General features: G+C 48.8%; 2 protein-coding genes, 6 non-coding genes and 1 pseudogene across 8 annotated transcripts; all 9 read right to left on the bottom strand.

Annotated features, from left to right (window-relative positions):
• Positions 1–15148, bottom strand: part of LOC144123988 (uncharacterized) — a 42385-nt pseudogene extending 27237 nt beyond the window's left edge.
• Positions 4682–4753, bottom strand: TRNAM-CAU (transfer RNA methionine (anticodon CAU)). Its single transcript has one exon. It is a non-coding gene; the product is annotated as a tRNA-Met (tRNA).
• On the bottom strand, positions 4855–4926 carry TRNAM-CAU (transfer RNA methionine (anticodon CAU)). The gene has a single exon. It is a non-coding gene; the product is annotated as a tRNA-Met (tRNA).
• Positions 5028–5099, bottom strand: TRNAM-CAU (transfer RNA methionine (anticodon CAU)). The gene has a single exon. It is a non-coding gene; the product is annotated as a tRNA-Met (tRNA).
• TRNAM-CAU (transfer RNA methionine (anticodon CAU)) lies at positions 5201–5272 on the bottom strand. The gene has a single exon. It is a non-coding gene; the product is annotated as a tRNA-Met (tRNA).
• A 189-nt stretch (positions 15149–15337) lies between the features above and the next one.
• On the bottom strand, positions 15338–15409 carry TRNAM-CAU (transfer RNA methionine (anticodon CAU)). The gene has a single exon. It is a non-coding gene; the product is annotated as a tRNA-Met (tRNA).
• Positions 15410–15510: 101 nt separating this feature from the next.
• On the bottom strand, positions 15511–15582 carry TRNAM-CAU (transfer RNA methionine (anticodon CAU)). The gene has a single exon. It is a non-coding gene; the product is annotated as a tRNA-Met (tRNA).
• A 3943-nt stretch (positions 15583–19525) lies between these two features.
• LOC144123987 (uncharacterized) lies at positions 19526–21056 on the bottom strand. The gene is made up of 2 exons (XM_077656679.1): positions 20061–21056; positions 19526–19555 (listed from the first exon to the last, which is right to left on the bottom strand). The coding sequence occupies exons 1-2, from the start codon at positions 21054–21056 to the stop codon at positions 19526–19528; spliced, it is 1026 nt and encodes a 341-aa protein (XP_077512805.1).
• A 3843-nt stretch (positions 21057–24899) lies between these two features.
• Positions 24900–26090, bottom strand: LOC144123986 (uncharacterized). Its single transcript, XM_077656677.1, has one exon. It carries the CDS (start codon positions 26088–26090, stop codon positions 24900–24902), a length of 1191 nt encoding a protein of 396 aa, XP_077512803.1.
• Positions 26091–26484: the final 394 nt, after the last annotated feature.

The following is a 26484-nucleotide window of genomic DNA, read 5'->3' as shown; positions in this document are numbered from 1 at the left end:
CATTTCCAAATACTGTGTAGGGCTATTAGCATGATCAAATCAAATGGGGTACCGTCATCACTTTCAATTGGCAAGTAGCGAATTCCGTACCCATCAAGCGGAAATTCTTTTTTGATTGTGCGCTGAAGCACATCCCAAAGGAACACAGCATCCCAGCATTCAAGGAACACATGCTCATTTGTCTCCTCCTTTCAGCATATTATACAGTGAGTACCCCAGGGAACAAAAAAACCTTTTTCAGCCATCCACGGTTTGACAGTCAGAGTTCCAGTGTGTAATTTAAAAAAGAAAGTCTTAACACCAGACGGGACTAACATTGCCTTAACACGCTTTAGTACCTTGTTACCTATACCTTCCCTGTAAAGGGACCGATATAAAGGCACGGGGAGAACCACACTACAGAGGTCTTTATACAGTTTTTTCCGGTTGACTTCACTCAGGTATTGGAGTGAAAACCGCGCCGTCAAAAACCTACATGAAACCACAACTTCGCGTAGAAAACCATGCACTCCACCGGGCATACTGCCAGCAGAGACAACCATATTAGGCAAGTGCTTCCCCAGGCGAAGTTGACAGACAGTGTGTAGAAACGGGTGCTTAACGTCCCGAAGAAATAAATACCGATTGACAACCTGTCTCAAAAACAAATGTGACAAACTGAGTCCTCCATTTCGAACTCGTAGAAATAAATTGGTGCGGCTTGATCTTTCCCAGGAAGATGCCCACACGAACACTGCAAACACCCGATGAAATTTTTGGATATGAACCCTGGAGCAATGCAAGACTTGAAGGACATACCAAAGTTTGCTCACTAAAAATATGTTGCAAATTGTGGCTCTAGAGAACATTGACCAATTCCATCCATTCCATTTATTCACTCTTTCCCTCATTTTATCCACTTCACTCCTCCAGTAGGCTTCGCTGTCTTTGTAACACTCAAGAGGAACTCCCAAGTATTTAACAGGAGTCGTAGTAAAACTCATGTTGGCAAAAGTGTCTGGGGCCTCCGGCCAATCCCCGTGCCAGAATCCCAGGCACTTACTCCAGTTTACCGCGCTGCCACTGGCCGCACAAAAACTTTTAACACACTTAACAGCCTGTGTTACACTGTCGTAATCATTACAAAACATGGCTATATCATCCGCATAAGCCAACAGTCGGACTTCTAACTGATGTAGTTTAATACCGCGCATACAATCGCTCTGTATGACGCTCAAACAAAATGACTCTATATACAAACAAAACAACAGTGGCGAAAGAGGGCAACCCTGGCGCACCGAGCGTTTGACTGGAATGCGTGAACCGACAACCTTGTTGACAATTAGACTTGTCGTGCAATCCTGGTACGCCATGGCGACCCCGCCTCGAATAATTCTACCCACATTCACATGATTTAGAATGCACAGAAGAATTTCATGAGGCACCCTATCGAAAGCTTTCTCCAGATCAATTTGGATCATTGCCACTTGTGTGCCCATTGCGTCGCAGCACCCAAGGATACTACGCGCTAGCTGTATATTTGAGAAAATAGATCGGCCTTTAATACCGCACGTTTGATGCGGCCCCACCAGGTCAGTAATGACTGTCTGCAATCGCTTAGCCAAAATTTTCATCATTATCTTATAGTCTCCATTTGTGAGGCAAATTGGACGGTAAGAAGTTACTCTGCGCAATACAGAGGGGTCTTCTGATTTCGGTATAAGAACAGTGTGGGAGGATGTGAAGGAAGGCGGCTGTACATTGAGATCGAATGCCTCATTATAGACAGCAGCTAAATCTGGTGAAATTATTCTTTTTAGACGTTTATAAAAGGCTGAGGTCAGACCATCCGGGCCCGGAGACTTCCCCGGCTGCAAGCTTTCAATAGCGTTTTTCACCTCCTCTACTGAGATAGCTGCCTCCAATAGTTCCTTCGTACTGTCGTCTAGGCTGGGCATCAACAAAAGGAAGTCCTTCTTGAAACGATCAATGTCCACTGAGCAGTTGGCAAATAACCCACTGTAGTGCTCGAAGAAAGCGCGCTCAATATCTTCTGCTGTGTCACTAACTTTTCCACCAACTTCAATTTCCACTATCTGATTGCGCCGCGCGTGCCACTTTTCTGCGCCCAACGCTCTTTTTGATGGAACTTCCCCCGCTATCAGCTTTTCAGCTCTCGCTCGCACCAGAGCACCGTGGTATCTTTCGATGTCGAACTGTTCTATTTTATGCTTTAGTGCGCGAATATCGTCCATGAACATGCCGGGTCTACTACACTCTTCACTGATCAATTTTTCCAAGTTTCTGCGCATCGTTTTTTCCTCTGCCCCCTTTTGTCTGCGTATAGCGCTCGCCCGCTCCAATGCTTTCATTTTAACTGTCTGCTTGAAGTTCTCCCATTTTTCTCTGCACGTCGTATTACCCATATGTTTCATTGCATCAACTTGCGTCGTCACGTCTGCCATAAAAATTTCATCATCCAGTAATTTTGAATTCAATTTCCATAACTGCCACTCGAAGCTTCTTTTCCTTTCTTTCGTGCTTGCTACTAGAAAACTGACTAAGCAGTGATCAGTAAATGAAACAGCGCTCACTCGGTACTCCTTGCAAAAGGGTACCAAATCAAGGCTTACGTATGCTCTATCCAAACGAGCGTGGCTCGAAGCCTGAAAATGGGTGTACTGCGTATTTCTTCCACCACCAAGGCATTCAGCCACATCCGCCAAACTACTGTTCCCTATTATTTCATTTAGGGCAGTCGTGCTTGCATCCTTGTACGATCGGGTGCTAGTTTTGTCCCGGGACGAAAGAACGCAGTTGAAATCACCAATAAGAATGACCAACCTATTACACTGGGTATACTGTTTTAGCTGTTCAAAAAACCTGCACCTTTCCCCAGCAACAGTCGGCGCATACAAACAGATTACACGCCACTCCAAGGACGATAACAAGAAATCACATACAATAAACCGTCCTGACGTGCATGACGTGACGGCTTCTATTTTAGCTCCTAGACTATGTCGGACCAACAATGCGCAGCCTGAAGAATATCCCACGGAATGGCTCACAATAGCACAGTATCGCGCTACGAATTGCTGCACCATGCCCCCGGTTTCCACGTCGCCCTCGACTTTCGTCTGCTGCACTGCTAGAATGTCAAGGTCAAAGTCGCTTAACAGGCGGTACAGTTGACTCTGATTCCTGCTTGAGGCAAGCCCTCGGACATTTAATGTTGCCACGCGAATGGACTTATCCATAGTCATCATAGCAAGGTGGGAAAGAAAACCGGGGGCATGGTGCTTACCTCACAACTGCGGTTTGATCCGGAGTGTGCTAGCACAGGGCGGTCCTCACGGCGGCATAGGCGGCGTTTCCGCCGTCTTGCGCGCCGCCGAAGTGTTCGGCAGCGGTCGAAATGAAGGACGCCGTCCAACAGTCGTCTTGGCTGGCGGCTCGTCTGCAGCAACGACACTAAGCTCCTTCCCATTTTCGCCTGCGTCGTGAGGTCGCTTTGCAGCGGCACTAATACTGTCGCTGTCCATCACGGTGACTGGTGCCGGCTCGGTGGGTGGTTTCTCGCCTCCTCCGGGAGAGGGGTGGCCCGTAGTGCTTGCCTCATCCTTCTCGTTCCCGCCTTCTGCGTCGTCATGTCGCCGCTTGTCTGCGGGTTTATCTCCGCCGTCAATTAGTTGTTCCCCTTGAAAGTTCGACGATGCACCTTGCGTAACCAGGTTACGGCTCGTCCTTGCTGTTTCCTCTGAGTCTTCCTCGTCCATCAGGTGGTCCGATATGTCGTTTGCCTGCACTGGTCCGGCTACGCTGGCGTACGTCTTTGCGCAATCAGCATCGACGTGGCCGAAACGACGACAACGACTACAGCGCGGCACTTTGCAGTCGCGACGTATGTGCCCGGTGCTCTTGCAGCGCAGACACAGAGGAGCGCGGCCCGGCACAACAACAAGAGTTAGCTCTCCGGCTATCTTGAGCTGATGCGGAATATCGTCTATTTTGACGTCGGCATGCAATTTTAGTCCAACTGTACGAGTCGTCGACCCTTTTTCAGTGACACCTAGCGCTCGCCCCTTCTCCCGGGTCACTTCCAACACCTTCCCGTAGGGCGACAGTGCCACGCGAACGTCTTCGTCGGTAACGCCATGGAGCAACCAGTGCAGCTTTACGCGAACCTCTCGGTTATTCGGATCAATGAGCAAACATGGGCGATCCTTTACCTTCACGTCGACGGCCAAAAGCAGCTTCTGAGCAGCATCAGCAGTTGTCATTGTCACAGCCCACACGTGGTTCATTTGATACGCCCCCAACGCCACAACGTCGGGAAGCGCACCAAGGTTGGCCAAAGTGTCCCGGAAGTCTTCAACACGATACGGCCGGGCTCTTGGATCGCCGTGCATGAAAACGGTGTTGGCGACGATGCGTCCGGATGGCAGATTGGGCAGAATAACCTGGTAATCATCGGCAGTAGCCGCAAAAAACCTGTTACCGCGGCCCGACTGGGCCGCTGAAACCGCTCCGACGGAGCTCATGATAACGCGTCCGTCACGCTCGGTGGCCGGAAGTCGAATACGCCACTGCGCCACTGTGCTGGTTCCGCTGCGCAGTAAAGTAGCCTATATTTGAAGGCAAATTGTAGTACAGATTGAATATTTATGGTGAAAAAAAGGAGAGAAGAAAAAAAACAAAACTATAGCAGAGCGTGGTTTCGATCCACGGACCTCTGGGTTATGGGCCCAGCACGCTTCCACTGCGCCACTCTGCTGGTTCCGCTGCGCAGTAAAGTAGCCTATATTTGAAGGCAAATTGTAGTACAGATAGAAAATTTATGGTGAAAAAAAGGAGAGAAGAAAAAAAACAAAACTATAGCAGAGCGTGGTTTCGATCCACGGACCTCTGGGTTATGGGCCCAGCACGCTTCCACTGCGCCACTCTGCTGGTTCCGCTGCGCAGTAAAGTAGCCTATATTTGAAGGCAAATTGTAGTACAGATTGAATATTTATGGTGAAAAAAAGGAGAGAAGAAAAAAAACAAAACTATAGCAGAGCGTGGTTTCGATCCACGGACCTCTGGGTTATGGGCCCAGCACGCTTCCACTGCGCCACTCTGCTGGTTCCGCTGCGCAGTAAAGTAGCCTATATTTGAAGGCAAATTGTAGTACAGATTGAATATTTATGGTGAAAAAAAGGAGAGAAGATAAAAAACAAAACTATAGCAGAGCGTGGTTTCGATCCACGGACCTCTGGGTTATGGGCCCAGCACGCTTCCACTGCGCCACTCTGCTGGTTCCGCTGCGCAGTAAAGTAGCCTATATTTGAAGGCAAATTGTAGTACAGATTGAATATTTATGGTGAAAAAAAGGAGAGAAGAAAAAAAACAAAAGTATAGCAGAGCGTGGTTTCGATCCACGGACCTCTGGGTTATGGGTTCCAGCACGCTTCCACTGCGCCACTCTGCTATTTTTTTTTCTTTATTACCGGTAAACAATACATAAAAATCTCTAGCCACACTTTGGCCGAGACAATGGGTTAAAACTTTTTCATATTAATCAGTTCATCCATAACTGCCACCCAGTCCGGCGGCTGGGGTTGACTGCGGAGAACATCTCTCAGGAAAACTGCACTTTCTATAAAGTTTTCTCTCACTGGTCGCACATTTGCGTCGGCGTGCCTGGCCGCCATTCTCGTTTTCCAGATGCTGTGGAGGCCCAGTAGCATAAACATGTCGTAAGGAACTTCCTCACTTTCTATAGGTAGAAACTGGATGCCATAAGGAGTTACAGGTAGTTCTTTATTCAATGTTCTTTGCAAGATGTCCCAGTGGAAAACCGGGTCCCAGCAGTCGATAAACACATGTTCGATGGTCTCGGGTTTTTTGCAGAGTATGCAGTCGGTGGTCCAGGGCACAAAAATGCCTTTATCGTTTAGCCATGTTTTCACCGGAAGGGTACCGGTATGAAGTTTAAAGAAAAAGGATTTGACAGTCGGTCTTACCGGCATCTTCTTAACTCGCTTTAACACATCTTTGCCTGGGCCTCCGCAGCAAAAGGAACGGTACAAGGGAGCAGGTATAAATATATCTAGCAAATCTTTGTACAGTTTTTTCCTGGGTACAGCAGATAGATACTGTGTAGAAAAGTGAGCGCTCAAAGTGTGAAAGGCTGCCACAACTTCACGCAAAAAACCTGTTACAGCACGATTCGTGGCCGGGTAACTGGACACAACAAATTCCGGCAACACGTTGCCTAAGCGCACCTGCAACATTGTGGGCAACAAAGGATCGGTTTGATCACGTAGAAACAAAAATCTTGAGACAACTTGCTTCAGAAACAAATTAGAAAGACCAAGGCCGCCCCTTTTGACCGGAAGGAACAGATTAACTCGACTTGTTCGCTCCCAATTTGAGCTCCAAATAAATACAGCAAACACTCTATGCAGCTTCTGCAGGTTTGCTCGGGTAATGAGCACGAACTGCAATAAATACCAAATTCTGGCTATTCAAAAAATACATTGCACACACTTGCGCGCGCGAAAACAGAAAGGTCACGTCCTTTCCAGCCATCCGCTTTTCTCCTTGCACTCTGCGTTATCTCACCCCACAACTCCGTACTGCTTTTATAGTGTTCCAAGGGTACCCCCAAGTACTTCGCAGGGGCGGTCGTCCATTTCATGTTAGCAAACACGGCAGGTGTGCTGTCCCAATCACCGTGCCAAAAACCTATGCACTTATCCCAGTTAATTTCGGACCCAGTCTTTTTGCAATATTCCCCCGCAACTTTCACAACTTCTTTAACGCTTTCTTGATCCGCGCAAAAAACAGCAATATCATCAGCGTAAGCAAACACTTTTACTTGCGCCGACAGAAGAGTGAAACCGCAGATCCCATCATTGTGCAACAGTGATAACAGAAAAGGCTCAAGGTAGATCGCAAAGAGCAAAGGCGAGAGCGGGCAACCCTGCCTGACCGAAGAACACACAGGTACAGGTTCAGTCAGCTGTTTGTTCACTATAATTCGGGTAACACAGTTGTCGTACGCCATCTGTACACCTTGTATTATCACAGAGCCGACGTTGGCATATTCTAGAATGGCGAAAAGAATGTCATGCGACACTCGATCGAAGGCCTTTGCAAGGTCAAGCTGTATCATGGCAACTCGGCCCCCGAAGGCATCGCAGCATTCAAGAACAGTTCTAGCAATGTGCACATTTGTTCCAATGGTGCGACCTTTAATACCGCACGTTTGGTGGGGCCCTACAAGGTCCTTTATGACCTTTTGCAGTCTGTTGGCAAGAATCTTCATAAACACTTTATAGTCAACGTTGGTTAGGCTTATCGGCCGATAAGCCCCAACGGACAGAAGTTTAGCCTGGTCCTCACTCTTGGGTATTAAAACCACGTGTGCTGTTTTAAATGATGGTGGCATTTTCTTTGTCTCATAAATTTCGGTGAAGACGCAGTGGAGAGCTTGGGTGAGTTCGGCTTTGAACTTCTTATAAAATTCACTACCTATGCCGTCAGGACCGGGAGATTTTCCGGCACTCAGCTCTTCGATTGCTCTTCCCACTTCGCTTACGCTGATTGGTACCTCCAGCCCTTGTTTTATATCGTCTCCTAGTTTTGGCATACGGGACAAGAACGTGTTTGCAAACCCCTCTTCTTCAAGCCGTCGCCGCCCAAGCAATTCCCGATACTGCTCAACAAACGCCAACTGAATCACTTTGCTATCATTCGTTACCTCGTTTCTGTACCTGATTTGTCTTACTTCATTCTGAGTCGCGTACTTCTTTTCGTCACTAAGCGAGCGTTTAGTAGGTACTTGGTCAAGCCAGAGGCGTTCAGCACGGGCCCGTATCATGGCAGCTGTATACTTGTCTTTTTCGATAATCTCAAGTTTACTTTTCGTATCTCTTATTTCTTTCTTATATTTTCCTGGCTGGGAACTTTCCAGGCTTACGAGCAAGTCAAGTTGGCAATGTAGTTCTTTTTCTTTAACACGTTTATCGTGGCATATGATGCTTGCCCTTTCAATCGCGTTTATTTTCACTTGTTCTTTGAAATCTTCCCACCTAATTACCCAGTTCCCAGGATCTGCTGATAGCAATGCTTTAATGCATTCATTAACTTTAATGTCAAAGCGTTCATCCTCGAGTAAGTTTGCGTTAAACTTCCACAGGTCCCACGAGAAACGAGATTTCTTGTCTTTGTTCCCCAGGGTAAACGTAACTAAGCTGTGGTCGGTAAAAGACATGTGTTTTACCTCGTAGCTATTGCACAAAGGAATCAGATCAAGCGACACATACGCTCTGTCAAGTCTCGCGTGACTTTCACCCTGGAAGTGAGTAAAATGCGGCGCTACCGAAAGAACTTCAGCAACATCATCTAAACCATTTTCTTGCACAATCGAATTGAACAATTCCGCACTTTTGTCACGAAGGAGTCTTTTTGTAATTCTATCCTCTGCTTTACAAACGCAGTTAAAGTCGCCCAAAAGCACAATTAACCGCTCACAGCACACATATTGTTCAACGCGCTCAAAAAATTCCTTGCGCTCGTTCTCCCTGTTAGGAGCATACACGCATATGACTCTCCATAGCAAATTGCAATAAAAAAAAATCCACTACAACCAAACGGCCAGTTTGACACACAGTTAAATTCTGCTCGACAATCCCGAGAGAATTCCTAATAAATACAGCACAACCGCCCGATGTGCCAGAAGAATGGCACACACAAACATTGTAGCGTGCCGTAAAAGGCTGCACCATAAGGTCCGCCTGTTCCTGTCTTTCGACTTTCGTCTCCTGTACGGCTATTATGTCTAGGTCATTATCAACGAACAGCCGGCTTAGCTGGTACTGACGCTTCTTGGAAGCCAGTCCCCTGACATTAATTGTTGCAATGCGCAACGCTCTAAGAGGTGTAGAAGCCATCTAGTTTAGGTACAGGAGCCATATGGTGCATACCTCGGGACACAAGGCGACGGTGCGGGTGACTTGCCTAGTCTGAGGTGCTCTATGGGTGCGGTGCCGGTAATCCAAAGTCTCTTGCACAAGTGCCTCTTGCGTATGGACTGGAAAATCAGCCCATGCAGTCCGTTACCGAAAAAGGCCATCTCACGCCCACAGAAACCACTCACAGGGCACTCACTCCAACTAAGGCGGCGGCTTAGCCGCCGCTCGTTGATCGGCCTGTACATTCGGCCGCGGTTTCAACGTCGGTCGCCTGACACCAACAGTCTTCTGCGGCGGCTCGTCGCCTTCGCTCACTTTGGGCTCTCCATTCGCACTGTGCTCGTGCGGTCGCTTCCCTGCTTGGTTGCTGGTAGATGCATGTGACACTTCCATGCTGTAACCATGCTGGGGAACGACGGGAGCTGACGCCCCACCGCTCAAGACTTCGTCCGTTGGCGCCTTGACTTCTGCAGGCTGCGCTGCCTGTTGCTGCCGCTTACTGCTGGGCTCCTCTACGCTTGTGGATATTTCCGTAGGGGGCACAGCAGGGGCCTTCTCCACGCTGTCCCCTGCCTCTGCTGCAGCGTCTTCCGCGTCAGCCTCGTCCATGACAAGTTCGGACGAAATGTCAGTGTTGACTGGGACGGCAGCACTCGCGTACGTGCGTACGCAGCTGCTTTCTTCGTGCCCGTAGCGACGACAGGCGCCGCATCGTGGAACCTTGCACTCACGGCGAATGTGCCCAGTACCGTGGCAGCGCAGACACAGCGGAGCTCTGCCCGGTACAACCACGAGAGCCAGCTCACCGCCAACCCTGACTTCGTGAGGGAGGTCTTCCAGCTTCACGCCAGGATTCATTTTCAATGAAACCAAGCGCGTCGTCGACCCCTTGCTGGCGACACCCTGGACGCGCCACCGCTCCTTGGGGACTTCGCTCACCTTGCCGTACGGAGCAAAGGCTACCCTCACGTCTTCGTCGGGCACGTTGTGCAGCAGCCAGTGCAGCTTGACGCGGACGTCCTGGTTTGCCGGGTCGATGACGAGACAGCGGCGGTCCTTGACTTTCAGGTCTCCGGCAGAAAGAATTTTCGTCACCGCCTCAGCACTCGCGAAAGTAACAGCCCATACATGGCTCATGCGATACGCCCCCAAGGCGATAACCTCGGGGAGCAGCATCAGCTGAGCCAGCGCATCCCTGAAATCTTCGACCCGATAAGGACGGGCCCGCACGTCAGCGTGCAAAAAAACTGTGTTCAACACAACACGTCCTGTAGGAAGGGTAGGCAGAATCACCTGATACTCTTCATCCGAGGCAAAAGCCCTGTTTCCGCGGCCAGACATGACCGCTGTAGCTGCTCCAACGGAGCCCGTCATCGCACGTCCGTTTTTTTTTTCTTTATTACCGGTAAACAATACATAAAAATCTCTAGCCACACTTTGGCCGAGACAATGGGTTAAAACTTTTTCATATTAATCAGTTCATCCATAACTGCCACCCAGTCCGGCGGCTGGGGTTGACTGCGAAGAACATCTCTCAGGAAAACTGCACTTTCTATAAAGTTTTCTCTCACTGGTCGCACATTTGCGTCGGCGTGCCTGGCCGCCATTCTCGTTTTCCAGATGCTGTGGAGGCCCAGTAGCATAAACATGTCGTAAGGAACTTCCTCACTTTCTATAGGTAGAAACCGGATGCCATAAGGAGTTACAAGTAGTTCTTTCTTCAATGTTCTTTGCAAGATGTCCCAGTGGAAAACCGGGTCCCAGCAGTCTATAAACACATGTTCGATGGTCTCGGGTTTTTTGCAGAGTATGCAGTCGGTGGTCCAGGGCACAAAAATGCCTTTATCGTTTAGCCATGTTTTCACCGGAAGGGTACCGGTATGAAGTTTAAAGAAAAAGGATTTGACAGTCGGTCTTACCGGCATCTTCTTAACTCGCTTTAACACATCTTTGCCTGGGCCTCCGCAGCAAAAGGAACGGTATAAGGGAGCAGGTATAAATATATCTAGCAAATCTTTGTACAGTTTTTTCCTGGGTACAGCAGATAGATACTGTGTAGAAAAGTGAGCGCTCAAAGTGCGAAAGGCTGCCACAACTTCACGCAAAAAACCTGTTACAGCACGATTCGTGGCCGGGTAACTGGACACAACAAATTCCGGCAACACGTTGCCTAAGCGCACCTGCAACATTGTGCGCAACAAGGGATCGGTTTGATCACGTAGAAACAAAAATCTTGAGACAACTTGCTTCAGAAACAAATTAGAAAGACCAAGGCCGCCCCTTTTGACCGGAAGGAACAGATTAACTCGACTTGTTCGCTCCCAATTTGAGCTCCAAATAAAGACAGCAAACACTCTATGCAGCTTCTGCAGGTTTGCTCGGGTAATGAGCACGAACTGCAATATATACCAAATTCTGGCTATTAAAAATACATTGCACACACTTGCGCGCGCGAAAACAGAAAGGTCACGTCCTTTCCAGCCATCCGCTTTTCTCCTTGCACTCTGCGTTATCTCACCCCACAACTCCGTACTGCTTTTATAGTGCTCCAAGGGTACCCCCAAGTACTTCGCAGGGGCGGTCGTAAATTTCATGTTAGCAAACACGGCAGGTGTGCTGTCCCAATCACCGTGCCAAAAACCTATGCACTTATCCCAGTTAATTTCGGACCCAGTCTTTTTGCAATATTCCCCTGCGACTTTCACAACTTCTTTAACGCTTTCTTGATCCGCGCAAAAAACAGCAATATCATCAGCGTAAGCAAGCACTTTTACTTGCGCCGACAGAAGAGTGAAACCGCAGATCCCATCATTGTGCAACAGTGATAACAGAAAAGGCTCAAGGTAGATCGCAAAGAGCAAAGGCGAGAGCGGGCAACCCTGCCTGACCGAAGAACACACAGGTACAGGTTCAGTCAGCTGTTTGTTCACTATAATTCGGGTAACACAGTTGTCGTACGCCATCTGTACACCTTGTATTATCACAGAGCCGACGTTGGCATATTCTAGAAAGGCGAAAAGAATGTCATGCGACACTCGATCGAAGGCCTTTGCAAGGTCAAGCTGTATCATGGCAACTCGGCCCCCGAAGGCATCGCAGCATTCAAGAACAGTTCTAGCAATGTGCACATTGGTTCCAATGGTGCGACCTTTAATACCGCACGTTTGGTGGGGCCCTACAAGGTCCTTTATGACCTTTTGCAGTCTGTTGGCAAGAATCTTCATAAACACTTTATAGTCAACGTTGGTTAGGCTTATCGGCCGATAAGCCCCAACGGACAGAAGTTTAGCCTGGTCCTCACTCTTGGGTATTAAAACCACGTGTGCTGTTTTAAATGATGGTGGCATTTTCTTTGTCTCATAAATTTCGGTGAAGACGCAGTGGAGAGCTTGGGTGAGTTCGGCTTTGAACTTCTTATAAAATTCACTACCTAAGCCGTCAGGACCGGGAGATTTTCCGGCACTCAGCTCTTCGATTGCTCTTCCCACTTCGCTTACGCTGATTGGTACCTCCAGCCCTTGTTTTATATCGTCTCCTAGTTTTGGCATACGGGACTAGAACGTGTTTGCAAACCCCTCTTCTTCAAGCCGTCGCCGCCCAAGCAATTCCCGATACTGCTCAACAAACGCCAACTGAATCACTTTGCTATCATTCGTTACCTCGTTTCTGTACCTGATTTGTCTTACTTCGTTCTGAGTCGCGTACTTCTTTTCGTCACTAAGCGAGCGTTTAGTAGGTACTTGGTCAAGCCAGAGGCGTTCAGCACGGGCCCGTATCATGGCAGCTGTATACTTGTCTTTTTCGATAATCTCAAGTTTAATTTTTGTATCTCTTATTTCTTTCTTATATTTTCCCGGCTGGGAACTTTCCAGGCTTACGAGCAAGTCAAGTTGGCAGTGTAGTTCTTTTTCTTTAACACGTTTATCGTGGCATATGATGCTTGCCCTTTCAATCGCGTTTATTTTCACTTGTTCTTTGAAATCTTCCCACCTAATTACCCAGTTCCCAGGATCTGCTGATAGCAATGCTTTAATGCATTCATTAACTTTAATGTCAAAGCGTTCATCCTCGAGTAATTGTGCGTTAAACTTCCACAGGTCCCACGAGAAACGAGATTTCTTGTCTTTGTTCCCCAGGGTAAACGTAACTAAGCTGTGGTCGGTAAAAGACATGTGTTTTACCTCGTAGCTATTGCACAAAGGAATCAGATCAAGCGACACATACGCTCTGTCAAGTCTCGCGTGACTTTCACCCTGGAAGTGAGTAAAATGCGGCGCTACCGAAAGAACTTCAGCAACATCATCTAAACCATTTTCTTGCACAATCGAATTCAACAATTCCGCACTTTTGTCACGAAGGAGTCTTTTTGTAATTCTATCCTCTGCTTTACAAACGCAGTTAAAGTCGCCCAAAAGCACAATTAACCGCTCACAGCACACATATGGTTCAACGCGCTCAAAAAATTCCTTGCGCTCGTTCTCCCTGTTAGGAGCATACACGCATATGACTCTCCATAGCAAATTGCAATAAAAAAAATCCACTACAACCAAACGGCCAGTTTGACACACAGTTAAATTCTGCTCGACAATCCCGAGAGAATTCCTAATAAATACAGCACAACCGCCCGATGTGCCAGAAGAATGGCACACACAAACATTGTAGCGTGCCGTAAAAGGCTGCACCATAAGGTCCGCCTGTTCCTGTCTTTCGACTTTCGTCTCCTGTACGGCTATTATGTCTAGGTCATTATCAACGAACAGCCGGCTTAGCTGGTACTGACGCTTCTTGGAAGCCAGTCCCCTGACATTAATTGTTGCAATGCGCAACGCTCTAAGAGGTGTAGAAGCCATCTAGTTTAGGTACAGGAGCCATATGGTGCATACCTCGGGACACAAGGCGACGGTGCGGGTGACTTGCCTAGTCTGAGGTGCTCGATGGGTGCGGTGCCGGTAATCCAAAGTCTCTTGCACAAGTGCCTCTTGCGTATGGACTGGAAAATCAGCCCATGCAGTCCGTTACCGAAAAAGGCCATCTCACGCCCACAGAAACCACTCACAGGGCACTCACTCCAACTAAGGCGGCGGCTTAGCCGCCGCTCGTTGATCGGCCTGTACTTTCGGCCGCGGTTTCAACGTCGGTCGCCTGACACCAACAGTCTTCTGCGGCGGCTCGTCGCCTTCGCTCACTTTGGGCTCTCCATTCGCACTGTGCTCGTGCGGTCGCTTCCCTGCTTGGTTGCTGGTTGATGCATGTGACACTTCCATGCTGTCACCATGCTGGGGAACGACGGGAGCTGACGCCCCACCGCTCAAGACTTCGTCCGTTGGCGCCTTGACTTCTGCAGGCTGCGCTGCCTGTTGCTGCCGCTTACTGCTGGGCTCCTCTACGCTTGTGGATATTTCCGTAGGGGGCACAGCAGGGGCCTTCTCCACGCTGTCCCCTGCCTCTGCTGCAGCGTCTTCCGCGTCAGCCTCGTCCATGACAAGTTCGGACGAAATGTCAGTGTTGACTGGGACGGCAGCACTCGCGTACGTGCGTACGCAGCTGCTTTCTTCGTGCCCGTAGCGACGACAGGCGCCGCATCGTGGAACCTTGCACTCACGGCGAATGTGCCCAGTACCGTGGCAGCGCAGACACAGCGGAGCTCTGCCCGGTACAACCACGAGAGCCAGCTCACCGCCAACCCTGACTTCGTGAGGGAGGTCTTCCAGCTTCACGCCAGGATTCATTTTCAATGAAACCAAGCGTGTCGTCGACCCCTTGCTGGCGACACCCTGGACGCGCCACCGCTCCTTGGAGACTTCGCTCACCTTGCCGTACGGAGCAAAGGCTACCCTCACGTCTTCGTCGGGCACGTTGTGCAGCAGCCAGTGCAGCTTGACGCGGACGTCCTGGTTTGCCGGGTCGATGACGAGACAGCGGCGGTCCTTGACTTTCAGGTCTCCGGCAGAAAGAATTTTCGTCACCGCCTCAGCACTCGCGAAAGTAACAGCCCATACATGGCTCATGCGATACGCCCCCAAGGCGATAACCTCGGGGAGCAGCATCAGCTGAGCCAGCGCATCCCTGAAATCTTCGACCCGATAAGGACGGGCCCGCACGTCAGCGTGCAAAAAAACTGTGTTCAACACAACACGTCCTGTAGGAAGGGTAGGCAGAATCACCTGATACTCTTCATCCGAGGCAAAAGCCCTGTTTCCGCGGCCAGACATGACCGCTGTAGCTGCTCCAACGGAGCCCGTCATCGCACGTCCGTCACGCTCGGTGGCCGGAAGTCGAATCCCACTGCGCCACTCTGCTGGTTCCGCTGCGCAGTAAAGTAGCCTATATTTGAAGGCAAATTGTAGTACAGATAGAATATTTATGGTGAAAAAAAGGAGAGAAGAAAAAAAACAAAACTATAGCAGAGCGTGGTTTCGATCCACGGACCTCTGGGTTATGGGCCCAGCACGCTTCCACTGCGCCACTCTGCTGGTTCCGCTGCGCAGTAAAGTAGCCTATATTTGAAGGCAAATTGTAGTACAGATTGAATATTTATGTTGAAAAAAAAGGACAGAAGAAAAAACCAAAACTATAGCAGAGCGTGGTTTCGATCCACGGACCTCTGGGTTATGGGCCCAGCACGCTTCCACTGCGCCACTCTGCTTTTTTTTCCTTTATTGCCTGGCTTTGACTCATAACATTTACACAAAAAACACACAACAAAAAACACACAAAACGCTATGTACATACGACACTGTCGTGGTCAGCCATCATGAGTCTGGCTTCGTCATACTAAAATTCACGAAGCATACAGAGCGGCTCTAGCCTCGAGAGCCACTCGGGAGGCTCCGCAGCTGCTTTCTGGATGGCCAGAAAGCAGTCCATTCTTTCCCGAAAATAAATTCGGGCAGGTCGTAAACAGCCCGAAACAATAGACCATGTTTTTTTGCATTGCTGGGAAGGGGTTTATTTTTGGGATGTGTTACAAAGGACAATAAAGAAAGAACTACCACTTGACGCGCAGGGAATTCGTTATTTAAGCACAGACAATGAGGATGGGGTACCATTTGATCTCATAATGCTCTTGGGCCTCCACAGTATATGGCGCTCCAGAATGGCAGGCTATTATTGTGACAAAGACGCACTGCGCCACTCTGCTGGTTGCGCTGCGCAGTAAAGTAGCCTATATTTGAAGGCAAATTGTAGTACAGATAGAATATTTATGGTGAAAAAAAGGAGAGAAGAAAAAAAACAAAACTACAGCAGAGCGTGGTTTCGATCCACGGACCTCTGGGTTATGGGGCCAGCACGCTTCCACTGCGCCACTCTGCTTTTTTTTTTCTTTATTGCCGGTATTTTGACCCACATGAAAAGAAAACACATATTCATACATAAGCACTAAAACACAATCAACATCTTTGTTAAAACAACGGCCGCCCAGCTTGTGCGGTCACGCTCATACTAAGATTTTTTCATCGCCAATAATAACTCAACACGTGATAGCCACTCTGGACTACATTCCAGCATCTTTTTCTCCTGAACAAAGTTGCTTATGCTTTCTTTGAAATATTGACGTGCCGGCCTTGCATCGAGATCGGCGTGCCTTACTGCCATTCTGCATTTCCAAATACTGTGTAGGGCTATTAGCATGATCAAATCAAATGGGGTACCATCATCACTTTCAATTGGCAAGTAGCGAATTCCGTACCCATCAAGCGGAAATTCTTTTTTGATTGTGCGCTGAAGCACATCCCAAAGGAACACAGCATCCCACCATTCAAGGAACACATGCTCATTTGTCTCCTCCTTTCAGCATATTATACAGTGAGTACCCCAGGGAACAAAAAAACCTTTTTCAGCCATCCACGGTTTGACAGTCAGAGTTCCAGTGTGTAATTTAAAAAAGAAAGTCTTAACACCAGACGGGACTAACATTGCCTTAACACGCTTTAGTACCTTGTTACCTATACCTTCCCTGTAAAGGGACCGATATAAAGGCACGGGGAGAACCACACTACAGAGGTCTTTATACAGTTTTTTCCGGTTGACTTCACTCAGGTATTGGAGTGAAAACCGCGCCGTCAAAAACCTACATGAAACCACAACTTCGCGTAGAAAACCATGCACTCCACCGGGCATACTGCCAGCAGAGACAACCATATTAGGCAAGTGCTTCCCCAGGCGAAGTTGACAGACAGTGTGTAGAAACGGGTGCTTAACGTCCCGAAGAAATAAATACCGATTGACAACCTGTCTCAAAAACAAATGTGACAAACTGAGTCCTCCATTTCGAACTCGTAGAAATAAATTGGTGCGGCTTGATCTTTCCCAGGAAGATGCCCACACGAACACTGCAAACACCCGATGAAATTTTTGGATATGAACCCTGGAGCAATGCAAGACTTGAAGGACATACCAAAGTTTGCTCACTAAAAATATGTTGCAAATTGTGGCTCTAGAGAACATTGACCAATTCCATCCATTCCATTTATTCACTCTTTCCCTCATTTTATCCACTTCACTCCTCCAGTAGGCTTCGCTGTCTTTGTAACACTCAAGAGGAACTCCCAAGTATTTAACAGGAGTCGTAGTAAAACTCATGTTGGCAAAAGTGTCTGGGGCCTCCGGCCAATCCCCGTGCCAGAATCCCAGGCACTTACTCCAGTTTACCGCGCTGCCACTGGCCGCACAAAAACTTTTAACACACTTAACAGCCTGTGTTACACTGTCGTAATCATTACAAAACATGGCTATATCATCCGCATAAGCCAACAGTCGGACTTCTAACTGATGTAGTTTAAAACCGCGCATACAATCGCTCTGTATCACGCTCAAACAAAATGACTCTATATACAAACAAAACAACAGTGGCGAAAGAGGGCAACCCTGGCGCACCGAGCGTTTGACTGGAATGCGTGAACCGACAACCTTGTTGACAATTAGACTTGTCGTGCAATCCTGGTACGCCATGGCGACCCCGCCTCGAATAATTATACCCACATTCACATGATCTAGAATGCACAGAAGAATTTCATGAGGCACCCTATCGAAAGCTTTCTCCAGATCAATTTGGATCATTGCCACTTGTGTGCCCATTGCGTCGCAGCACTCAAGGATACTACGCGCTACATGTATATTTGAGAAAATAGATCGGCCTTTAATACCGCACGTTTGATGCGGCCCCACCAGGTCAGTAATGACTGTCTGCAATCGCTTAGCCAAAATTTTCATCATTATCTTATAGTCTCCATTTGTGAGGCAAATTGGACGGTAAGAAGTTACTCTGCGCAATACAGAGGGGTCTTCTGATTTCGGTATAAGAACAGTGTGGGAGGATGTGAAGGAAGGCGGCAGTACATTGAGATCGAATGCCTCATTATAGACAGCAGCTAAAACTGATGAAATTGTTCTTTTTAGACGTTTATAAAAGGCTGAGGTCAGACCATCCGGGCCCGGAGACTTCCCCGGCTGCAAGCTTTCAATAGCGTTTTTCACCTCCTCTACTGAGATAGCTGCCTCCAATAATTCCTTCGTACTGTCGTCTAGGCTGGGCATCAACAAAAGGAAGTCCTTCTTGAAACGATCAATGTCAACTGAGCAGTTGGCAAATAACCCACTGTAGTGCTCGAAGAAAGCGCGCTCAATATCTTCTGCTGTGTCACTAACTTTTCCACCAACTTCAATTTCCACTATCTGATTGCGCCGCGCGTGCCACTTTTCTGCGCCCAACGCTCTTTTTGATGGAACTTCCCCCGCTATCAGCTTTTCAGCTCTCGCTCGCACCAGAGCACCGTGGTATCTTTCGATGTCGAACTGTTCTATTTTATGCTTTAGTGCGCGAATATCGTCCATGAACATGCCGGGTCTACTACACTCTTCACTGATCAATTTTTCCAAGTTTCTGCGCATCGTTTTTTCCTCTGCCCCCTTTTGTCTGCGTATAGCGCTCGCCCGCTCCAATGCTTTCATTTTAACTGTCTGCTTGAAGTTCTCCCATTTTTCTCTGTACGTCGTATTACCCATATGTTTCATTGCATCAACTTGCGTCGTCACGTCTGCCATAAAAATTTCATCATCCAGTAATTTTGAATTCAATTTCCATAACTGCCACTCGAAGCTTCTTTTCATTTCTTTCGTGCTTGCTACTAGAAAACTGACTAAGCAGTGATCAGTAAATGAAACAGCGCTCACTCGGTACTCCCTGCAAAAGGGTACCAAATCAAGGCTTACGTATGCTCTATCCAAACGAGCGTGGCTCGAAGCCTGAAAATGGGTGTACTGCGTATTTCTTCCACCACCAAGGCATTCAGCCACATCCGCCAAACTACTGTTCCCTATTATTTCATTTAGGGCAGTCGTGCTTGCATCCTTGTACGGTCGGGTGCTAGTTTTGTCCCGGGATGAAAGAACGCAGTTGAAATCGCCAATAAGAATGACCAACCTATTAAACTGGGTATACTGTTTTAGCTGTTCAAAAAACCTGCACCTTTCCCCGGCAACAGTCGGCGCATACAAACAGATGACACGCCACTCCAAGGACGATAACAAGAAATCACATACAATAAACCGTCCTGACGTGCATGACGTGACGGCTTCTATATTAGCTCCTAGACTATGTCGGACCAACAATGCGCAGCCTGAAGAATATCCCACGGAATGGCTCACAATAGCACAGTATCGCGCTACGAATTGCTGCACCATGCCCCCGGTTTCCACGTCGCCCTCGACATTCGTCTCCTGCACTGCTAGAATGTCAAGGTCAAAGTCGCTTAACAGGCGGTACAGTTGACTCTGCTTCCTCCTTGAGGCAAGCCCTCGGACATTTAATGTTGCCACGCGAATGGACTTTTCCATAGTCATCATAGCAAGGTGGGAAAGAAAACCGGGGGCATGGCGCTTACCTCACAACTGCGGTTTGATCCGGAGTGTGCTAGCACAGGGCGGTCCTCACGGCGGCATAGGCGGCGTTTCCGCCGTCTTGCGCGCCGCCGAAGTGTTCGGCAGCGGTCGAAATGAAGGACGCCGTCCAACAGTCGTCTTGGCTGGCGGCTCGTCTGCAGCAACGACACTAAGCTCCTTCCCATTTTCGCCTGCGTCGTGAGGTCGCTTTGCAGCGGCACTAATACTGTCGCTGTCCATCACGGTGACTGGTGCCGGCTCGGTGGGTGGTTTCTCGCCTCCACCGGGAGAGGGGTGGCCCGTAGTGCTTGCCTCATCCTTCTCGTTCCCGCCTTCTGCGTCGTCATGTCGCCGGTTGTCTGCGGGTTTATCTCCGCCGTCAATTAGTTGTTCCCCTTGAAAGTTCGACGATGCACCTTGCGTAACCAGGTTACGGCTCGTCCTTGCTGTTTCCTCTGAGTCTTCCTCGTCCATCAGGTGGTCCGATATGTCGTTTGCCTGCACTGGTCCGGCTACGCTGGCGTACGTCTTTGCGCAATCAGCATCGACGTGGCCGAAACGACGACAACGACTACAGCGCGGCACTTTGCAGTCGCGACGTATGTGCCCGGTGCTCTTGCAGCGCAGACACAGAGGAGCGCGGCCCGGCACAACAACAAGAGTTAGCTCTCCGGCTATCTTGAGCTGATGCGGAATATCGTCTATTTTGACGTCGGCATGCAATTTTAGTCCAACTGTACGAGTCGTCGACCCTTTTTCAGTGACACCGAGCGCCCGCCACTTCTCCCGGGTCACTTCCAACACCTTCCCGTAGGGCGACAGTGCCACGCGAACGTCTTCGTCGGTAACGCCATGCAGCAACCAGTGCAGCTTTACGCGAACCTCTCGGTTATTCGGATCAATGAGCAAACATGGGCGATCCTTTACCTTCACGTCGACGGACAAAAGCAGCTTCTGAGCAGCATCAGCAGTAGTCATCGTCACAGCCCACACGTGGTTCATTTGATACGCCCCCAACGCCACAACGTCGGGAAGCGCACCAAGGTTGGCCAAAGTGCCCCGGTAGTCTTCAACACGATACGGCCGGGCTCTTGGATCGCCGTGCATGAAAACGGTGTTGGCGACGATGCGTCCGGATGGCAGATTGGGCAGAATAACCTGGTAATCATCGGCAGTAGCCGCAAAAAACCTGTTACCGCGGCCCGACTGGGCCGCTGAAACCGCTCCGACGGAGCTCATGATAACGCGTCCGTCACGCTCGGTGGCCGGAAGTCGAAATCGACTGCGCCACTCTGCTGGTTCCGCTGCGCAGTAAAGTAGCCTATATTTGAAGGCAAATTGTAGTACAGATAGAATATTTATGGTGAAAAAAAGGAGAGAAGAAAAAAAACAAAACTATAGCAGAGCGTGGTTTCGATCCACGGACCTCTGGGTTATGGGCCCAGCACGCTTCCACTGCGCCACTGTTTTTTTTTTCTTTATTGCCGGTATTTTGACCCACATGAAAAGAAAGCACATATTCATACATAAGCACTAAAACACAATCAACATCTTTGTTAAAACAACGGCCGCTCAGCTTGTGCGGTCACGTTCATGCTAAAATTCCTTCATCGCCAATAATAACTCAACACGTGACAGCCACTCTGGACTACATTCCAGCATCTTTTTCTCCTGAACAAAGTTGCTTATGCTTTCTTTGAAATATTGACGTGCCGGTCTTGCATCGAGATCGGCGTGCCTTACTGCCATTCTGCATTTCCAAATACTGTGTAGGGCTATTAGCATGATCAAATCAAATGGGGTACCATCATCACTTTCAATTGGCAAGTAGCGAATTCCGTACCCATCAAGCGGAAATTCTTTTTTGATTGTGCGCTGAAGCACATCCCAAAGGAACACAGCATCCCAGCATTCAAGGAACACATGCTCAATTGTCTCCTCCTTTCTGCATATTATACAGTGAGTACCCCAGGGAACAAAAAAACCTTTTTCAGCCATCTACGGTTTGACAGTCAGAGTTCCAGTGTGTAATTTGAAAAAGAAAGTCTTAACACCAGACGGGACTAACATTGCCTTAACACGCTTTAGTACCTTATTACCTATGCCTTCCCTGTAAAGGGACCGATATAAAGGCACGGGGAGAACCACACTACAGAGGTCTTTATACAGTTTTTTCCGGTTGACTTCACTCAGGTATTGGAGTGAAAACCGCGCCATCAAAAACCTACATGAAACCACAACTTCGCGTAGAAAACCATGCACTCCACCGGGCATACTGCCAGCAGAGACAACCATATTAGGCAAGTGCTTCCCCAGGCGAAGTTGACAGACAGTGTGTAGAAACGGGTGCTTAACGTCCCGAAGAAATAAATACCGATTGACAACCTGTCTCAAAAACAAATGTGACAAACTGAGTCCTCCATTTCGAACTCGTAGAAATAAATTGGTGCGGCTTGATCTTTCCCAGGAAGATGCCCACACGAACACTGCAAACACACGATGAAATTTTTGGATATGAACCCTGGAGCAATGCAAGACTTGAAGGACATACCAAAGTTTGCTCACTAAAAATATGTTGCAAATTGTGGCTCTCGAGAACATTGACCAATTCCATCCATTCCATTTATTCACTCTTTCCCTCATTTTTTCCACTTCACTCCTCCAGTAGGCCTCGCTGTCTTTGTAACACTCAAGAGGAACTCCCAAGTATTTAACAGGAGTCGTAGTAAAACTCATGTTGGCAAATGTGTCTGGGGCCTCCGGCCAATCCCCGTGCCAGAATCCCAGGCACTTACTCCAGTTTACCGCGCTGCCACTGGCCGCACAAAAACTTTTAACACACTTAACAGCCTGTGTTACACTGTCGTAATCATTACAAAACATGGCTATATCATCCGCATAAGCCAACAGTCGGACTTCTAACTGATGTAGTTTAAAACCGCGCATACAATCGCTCTGTATCACGCTCAAACAAAATGACTCTATATACAAACAAAACAACAGTGGCGAAAGAGGGCAACCCTGGGGCACCGAGCGTTTGACTGGAATGCGTGTACCCACAACCTTGTTGACAATTAGACTTGTCGTGCAATCCTGGTACGCCATGGCGACCCCGCCTCGAATAATTATACCCACATTCACATGATCTAGAATGCACAGAAGAATTTCATGAGGCACCCTATCGAAAGCTTTCTCCAGATCAATTTGGATCATTGCCACTTGTGTGCCCATTGCGTCGCAGCACTCAAGGATACTACGCGCTACATGTATATTTGAGAAAATAGATCGGCCTTTAATACCGCACGTTTGATGCGGCCCCACCAGGTCAGTAATGACTGTCTGCAATCGCTTAGCCAAAATTTTCATCATTATCTTATAGTCTCCATTTGTGAGGCAAATTGGACGGTAAGAAGTTACTCTGCGCAATACAGAGGGGTCTTCTGATTTCGGTATAAGAACAGTGTGGGAGGATGTGAAGGAAGGCGGCAGTACATTGAGATCGAATGCCTCATTATAGACAGCAGCTAAAACTGGTGAAATTGTTCTTTTTAGACGTTTATAAAAGGCTGAGGTCAGACCATCCGGGCCCGGAGACTTCCCCGGCTGCAAGCTTTCAATAGCGTTTTTCACCTCCTCTACTGAGATAGCTGCCTCCAATAATTCCTTCGTACTGTCGTCTAGGCTGGGCATCAACAAAAGGAAGTCCTTCTTGAAACGATCAATGTCAACTGAGCAGTTGGCAAATAACCCACTGTAGTGCTCGAAGAAAGCGCGCTCAATATCTTCTGCTGTGTCACTAACTTTTCCACCAACTTCAATTTCCACTATCTGATTGCGCCGCGCGTACCACTTTTCTGCGCCCAACGCTCTTTTTGATGGAACTTCCCCCGCTATCAGCTTTTCAGCTCTCGCTCGCACCAGAGCACCGTGGTATCTTTCGATGTCGAACTGTTCTATTTTATGCTTTAGTGCGCGAATATCGTCCATGAACATGCCGGGTCTACTACACTCTTCACTGATCAATTTTTCCAAGTTTCTGCGCATCATTTTTTCCTCTGCCCCCTTTTGTCTGCGTATAGCGCTCGCCCGCTCCAATGCTTTCATTTTAACTGTCTGCTTGAAGTTCTCCCATTTTTCTCTGTACGTCGTATTACCCATATGTTTCATTGCATCAACTTGCGTCGTCACGTCTGCCATAAAAATTTCATCATCCAGTAATTTTGAATTCAATTTCCATAACTGCCACTCGAAGCTTCTTTTCATTTCTTTCGTGCTTGCTACTAGAAAACTGACTAAGCAGTGATCAGTAAATGAAACAGCGCTCACTCGGTTCTCCCTGCAAAAGGGTACCAAATCAAGGCTTACGTATGCTCTATCCAAACGAGCGTGGCTCGAAGCCTGAAAATGGGTGTACTGCGTATTTCTTCCACCACCAAGGCATTCAGCCACATCCGCCAAACTACTGTTCCCTATTATTTCATTTACGGCAGTCGTGCTTGCATCCTTGTACGGTCGGGTGCTAGTTTTGTCCCGGGATGAAAGAACGCAGTTGAAATCGCCAATAAGAATGACCAACCTATTACACTGGGTATACTGTTTTAGCTGTTCAAAAAACCTGCACCTTTCCCCGGCAACAGTCGGCGCATACAAACAGATGACACGCCACTCCAAGGACGATAACAAGAAATCACATACAATAAACCGTCCTGACGTGCATGACGTAACGTCTTCTATTTTAGCTCCTAGACTATGTCGGACCAACAATGCGCAGCCTGAAGAATATCCCACGGAATGGCTCACAATAGCACAGTATCGCGCTACGAATTGCTGCACCATGCCCCCGGTTTCCACGTCGCCCTCGACTTTCGTCTCCTGCACTGCTAGAATGTCAAGGTCAAAGTCGCTTAACAGGCGGTACAGTTGACTCTGATTCCTGCTTGAGGCAAGCCCTCGGACATTTAATGTTGCCACGCGAATGGACTTATCCATAGTCATCATAGCTAGGTGGGAAAGAAAACCGGGGGCATGGCGCTTACCTCACAACTGCGGTTTGATCCGGAGTGTGCTAGCACAGGGCGGTCCTCACGGCGGCATAGGCGGCGTTTTCGCCGTCTTGCGCGCCGCCCAAGTGTTCGGCTGCGGTCGAAAGGAAGGACGCTGTCCAACAGTCGTCTTGGCTGGCGGCTCGTCTGCAGCAACGACACTGAGCTCCTTCCCATTTTCGCCTGCGCCGTGAGGTCGCTTTGCAGCGGCACTAATACTGTCGCTGTCCATCACGGTGACTGGTGCCGGCTCGGTGGGTGGTTTCTCGCCTCCTCCGGGAGAGGGGTGGCCCGTAGTGCTTGCCTCATCCTTCTCGTTCCCGCCTTCTGCGTCGTCATGTCGCCGGTTGTCTGCGGGTTTATCTCCGCCGTCAATTAGTTGTTCCCCTTGAAAGTTCGACGATGCATCTTGCGTAACCAGGTTACGGCTCGTCCTTGCTGTTTCCTCTGAGTCTTCCTCGTCCATCAGGTGGTCCGATATGTCGTTTGCCTGCACTGGTCCGGCTACGCTGGCGTACGTCTTTGCGCAATCAGCATCGACGTGGCCGAAACGACGACAACGACTACAGCGCGGCACTTTGCAGTCGCGACGTATGTGCCCGGTGCTCTTGCAGCGCAGACACAGAGGAGCGCGGCCCGGCACAACAACAAGAGTTAGCTCTCCGGCTATCTTGAGCTGATGCGGAATATCGTCTATTTTGACGTCGGCATGCAATTTTAGTCCAACTGTACGAGTCGTCGACCCTTTTTCAGTGACACCTAGCGCTCGCCACTTCTCCCGGGTCACTTCCAACACCTTCCCGTAGGGCGACAGTGCCACGCGAACGTCTTCGTCGGTAACGCCATGCAGCAACCAGTGCAGCTTTACGCGAACCTCTCGGTTATTCGGATCAATGAGCAAACATGGGCGATCCTTTACCTTCACGTCGACGGCCAAAAGCAGCTTCTGAGCAGCATCAGCAGTTGTCATTGTCACAGCCCACACGTGGTTCATTTGATACGCCCCCAACGCCACAACGTCGGGAAGCGCACCAAGGTTGGCCAAAGTGTCCCGGTAGTCTTCAACACGATACGGCCGGGCTCTTGGATCGCCGTGCATGAAAACGGTGTTGGCGACGATGCGTCCGGATGGCAGATTGGGCAGAATAACCTGGTAATCATCGGCAGTAGCCACAAAAAACCTGTTACCGCGGCCCGACTGGGCCGCTGAAACCGCTCCGACGGAGCTCATGATAACGCGTCCGTCACGCTCGGTGGCCGGAAGTCGAATCCAGTACGCTTCCACTGCGCCACCCTGCTGGTTTCGCTGCGCAATAAAGTAGCCTATATTTGAAGGCAAATTGTAGTACAGATTGAATATTTATGTTGAAAAAAAAAGGACAGAAGAAAAAAAAAACTATAGCAGAGCGTAGTTTCGATCCACGGACCTCTGGGTTATGGGGCCAGCACGCTTCCACTGCGCCACTCTGCTTTTTATTTTTTTATTGCCGGGCTTCAACAGAATACAACAAAAAGCATTCACGTGTAGACACCCAAACTACAAAAAGGTAGCCTACAGCTCCAAGAGGGCCAGGCCTTGTCAGTTTAAAATTCCCTGAGTTCCGTCAAAGGTTCGAGCTTTGATA

This window comes from Amblyomma americanum, chromosome 3 (genome assembly GCF_052857255.1).
Source record: "Amblyomma americanum isolate KBUSLIRL-KWMA chromosome 3, ASM5285725v1, whole genome shotgun sequence".
Classification (NCBI taxonomy): domain Eukaryota; kingdom Metazoa; phylum Arthropoda; class Arachnida; order Ixodida; family Ixodidae; genus Amblyomma; species Amblyomma americanum.
Note: the sequence above shows the minus strand (reverse complement) of the source record. Positions and strands in the feature narration are given on the sequence as shown.

Bases quoted from the DNA above. Each gene is read 5' to 3' on its own strand.
- LOC144123986 (XM_077656677.1), bottom strand. From the start codon at position 26,090: ATGAGCTCCGTCGGAGCGGTTTCAGCGGCCCAGTCGGGCCGCGGTAAC.
- LOC144123987 (XM_077656679.1), bottom strand. From the start codon at position 21,056: ATGAGCTCCGTCGGAGCGGTTTCAGCGGCCCAGTCGGGCCGCGGTAAC. The intron at 19,556-20,060 runs GTGATGGACAGC...GATATTCTTCAG, and splicing joins CCGAGCCGGCACCAGTCACC to GCTGCGCATTGTTGGTCCGA.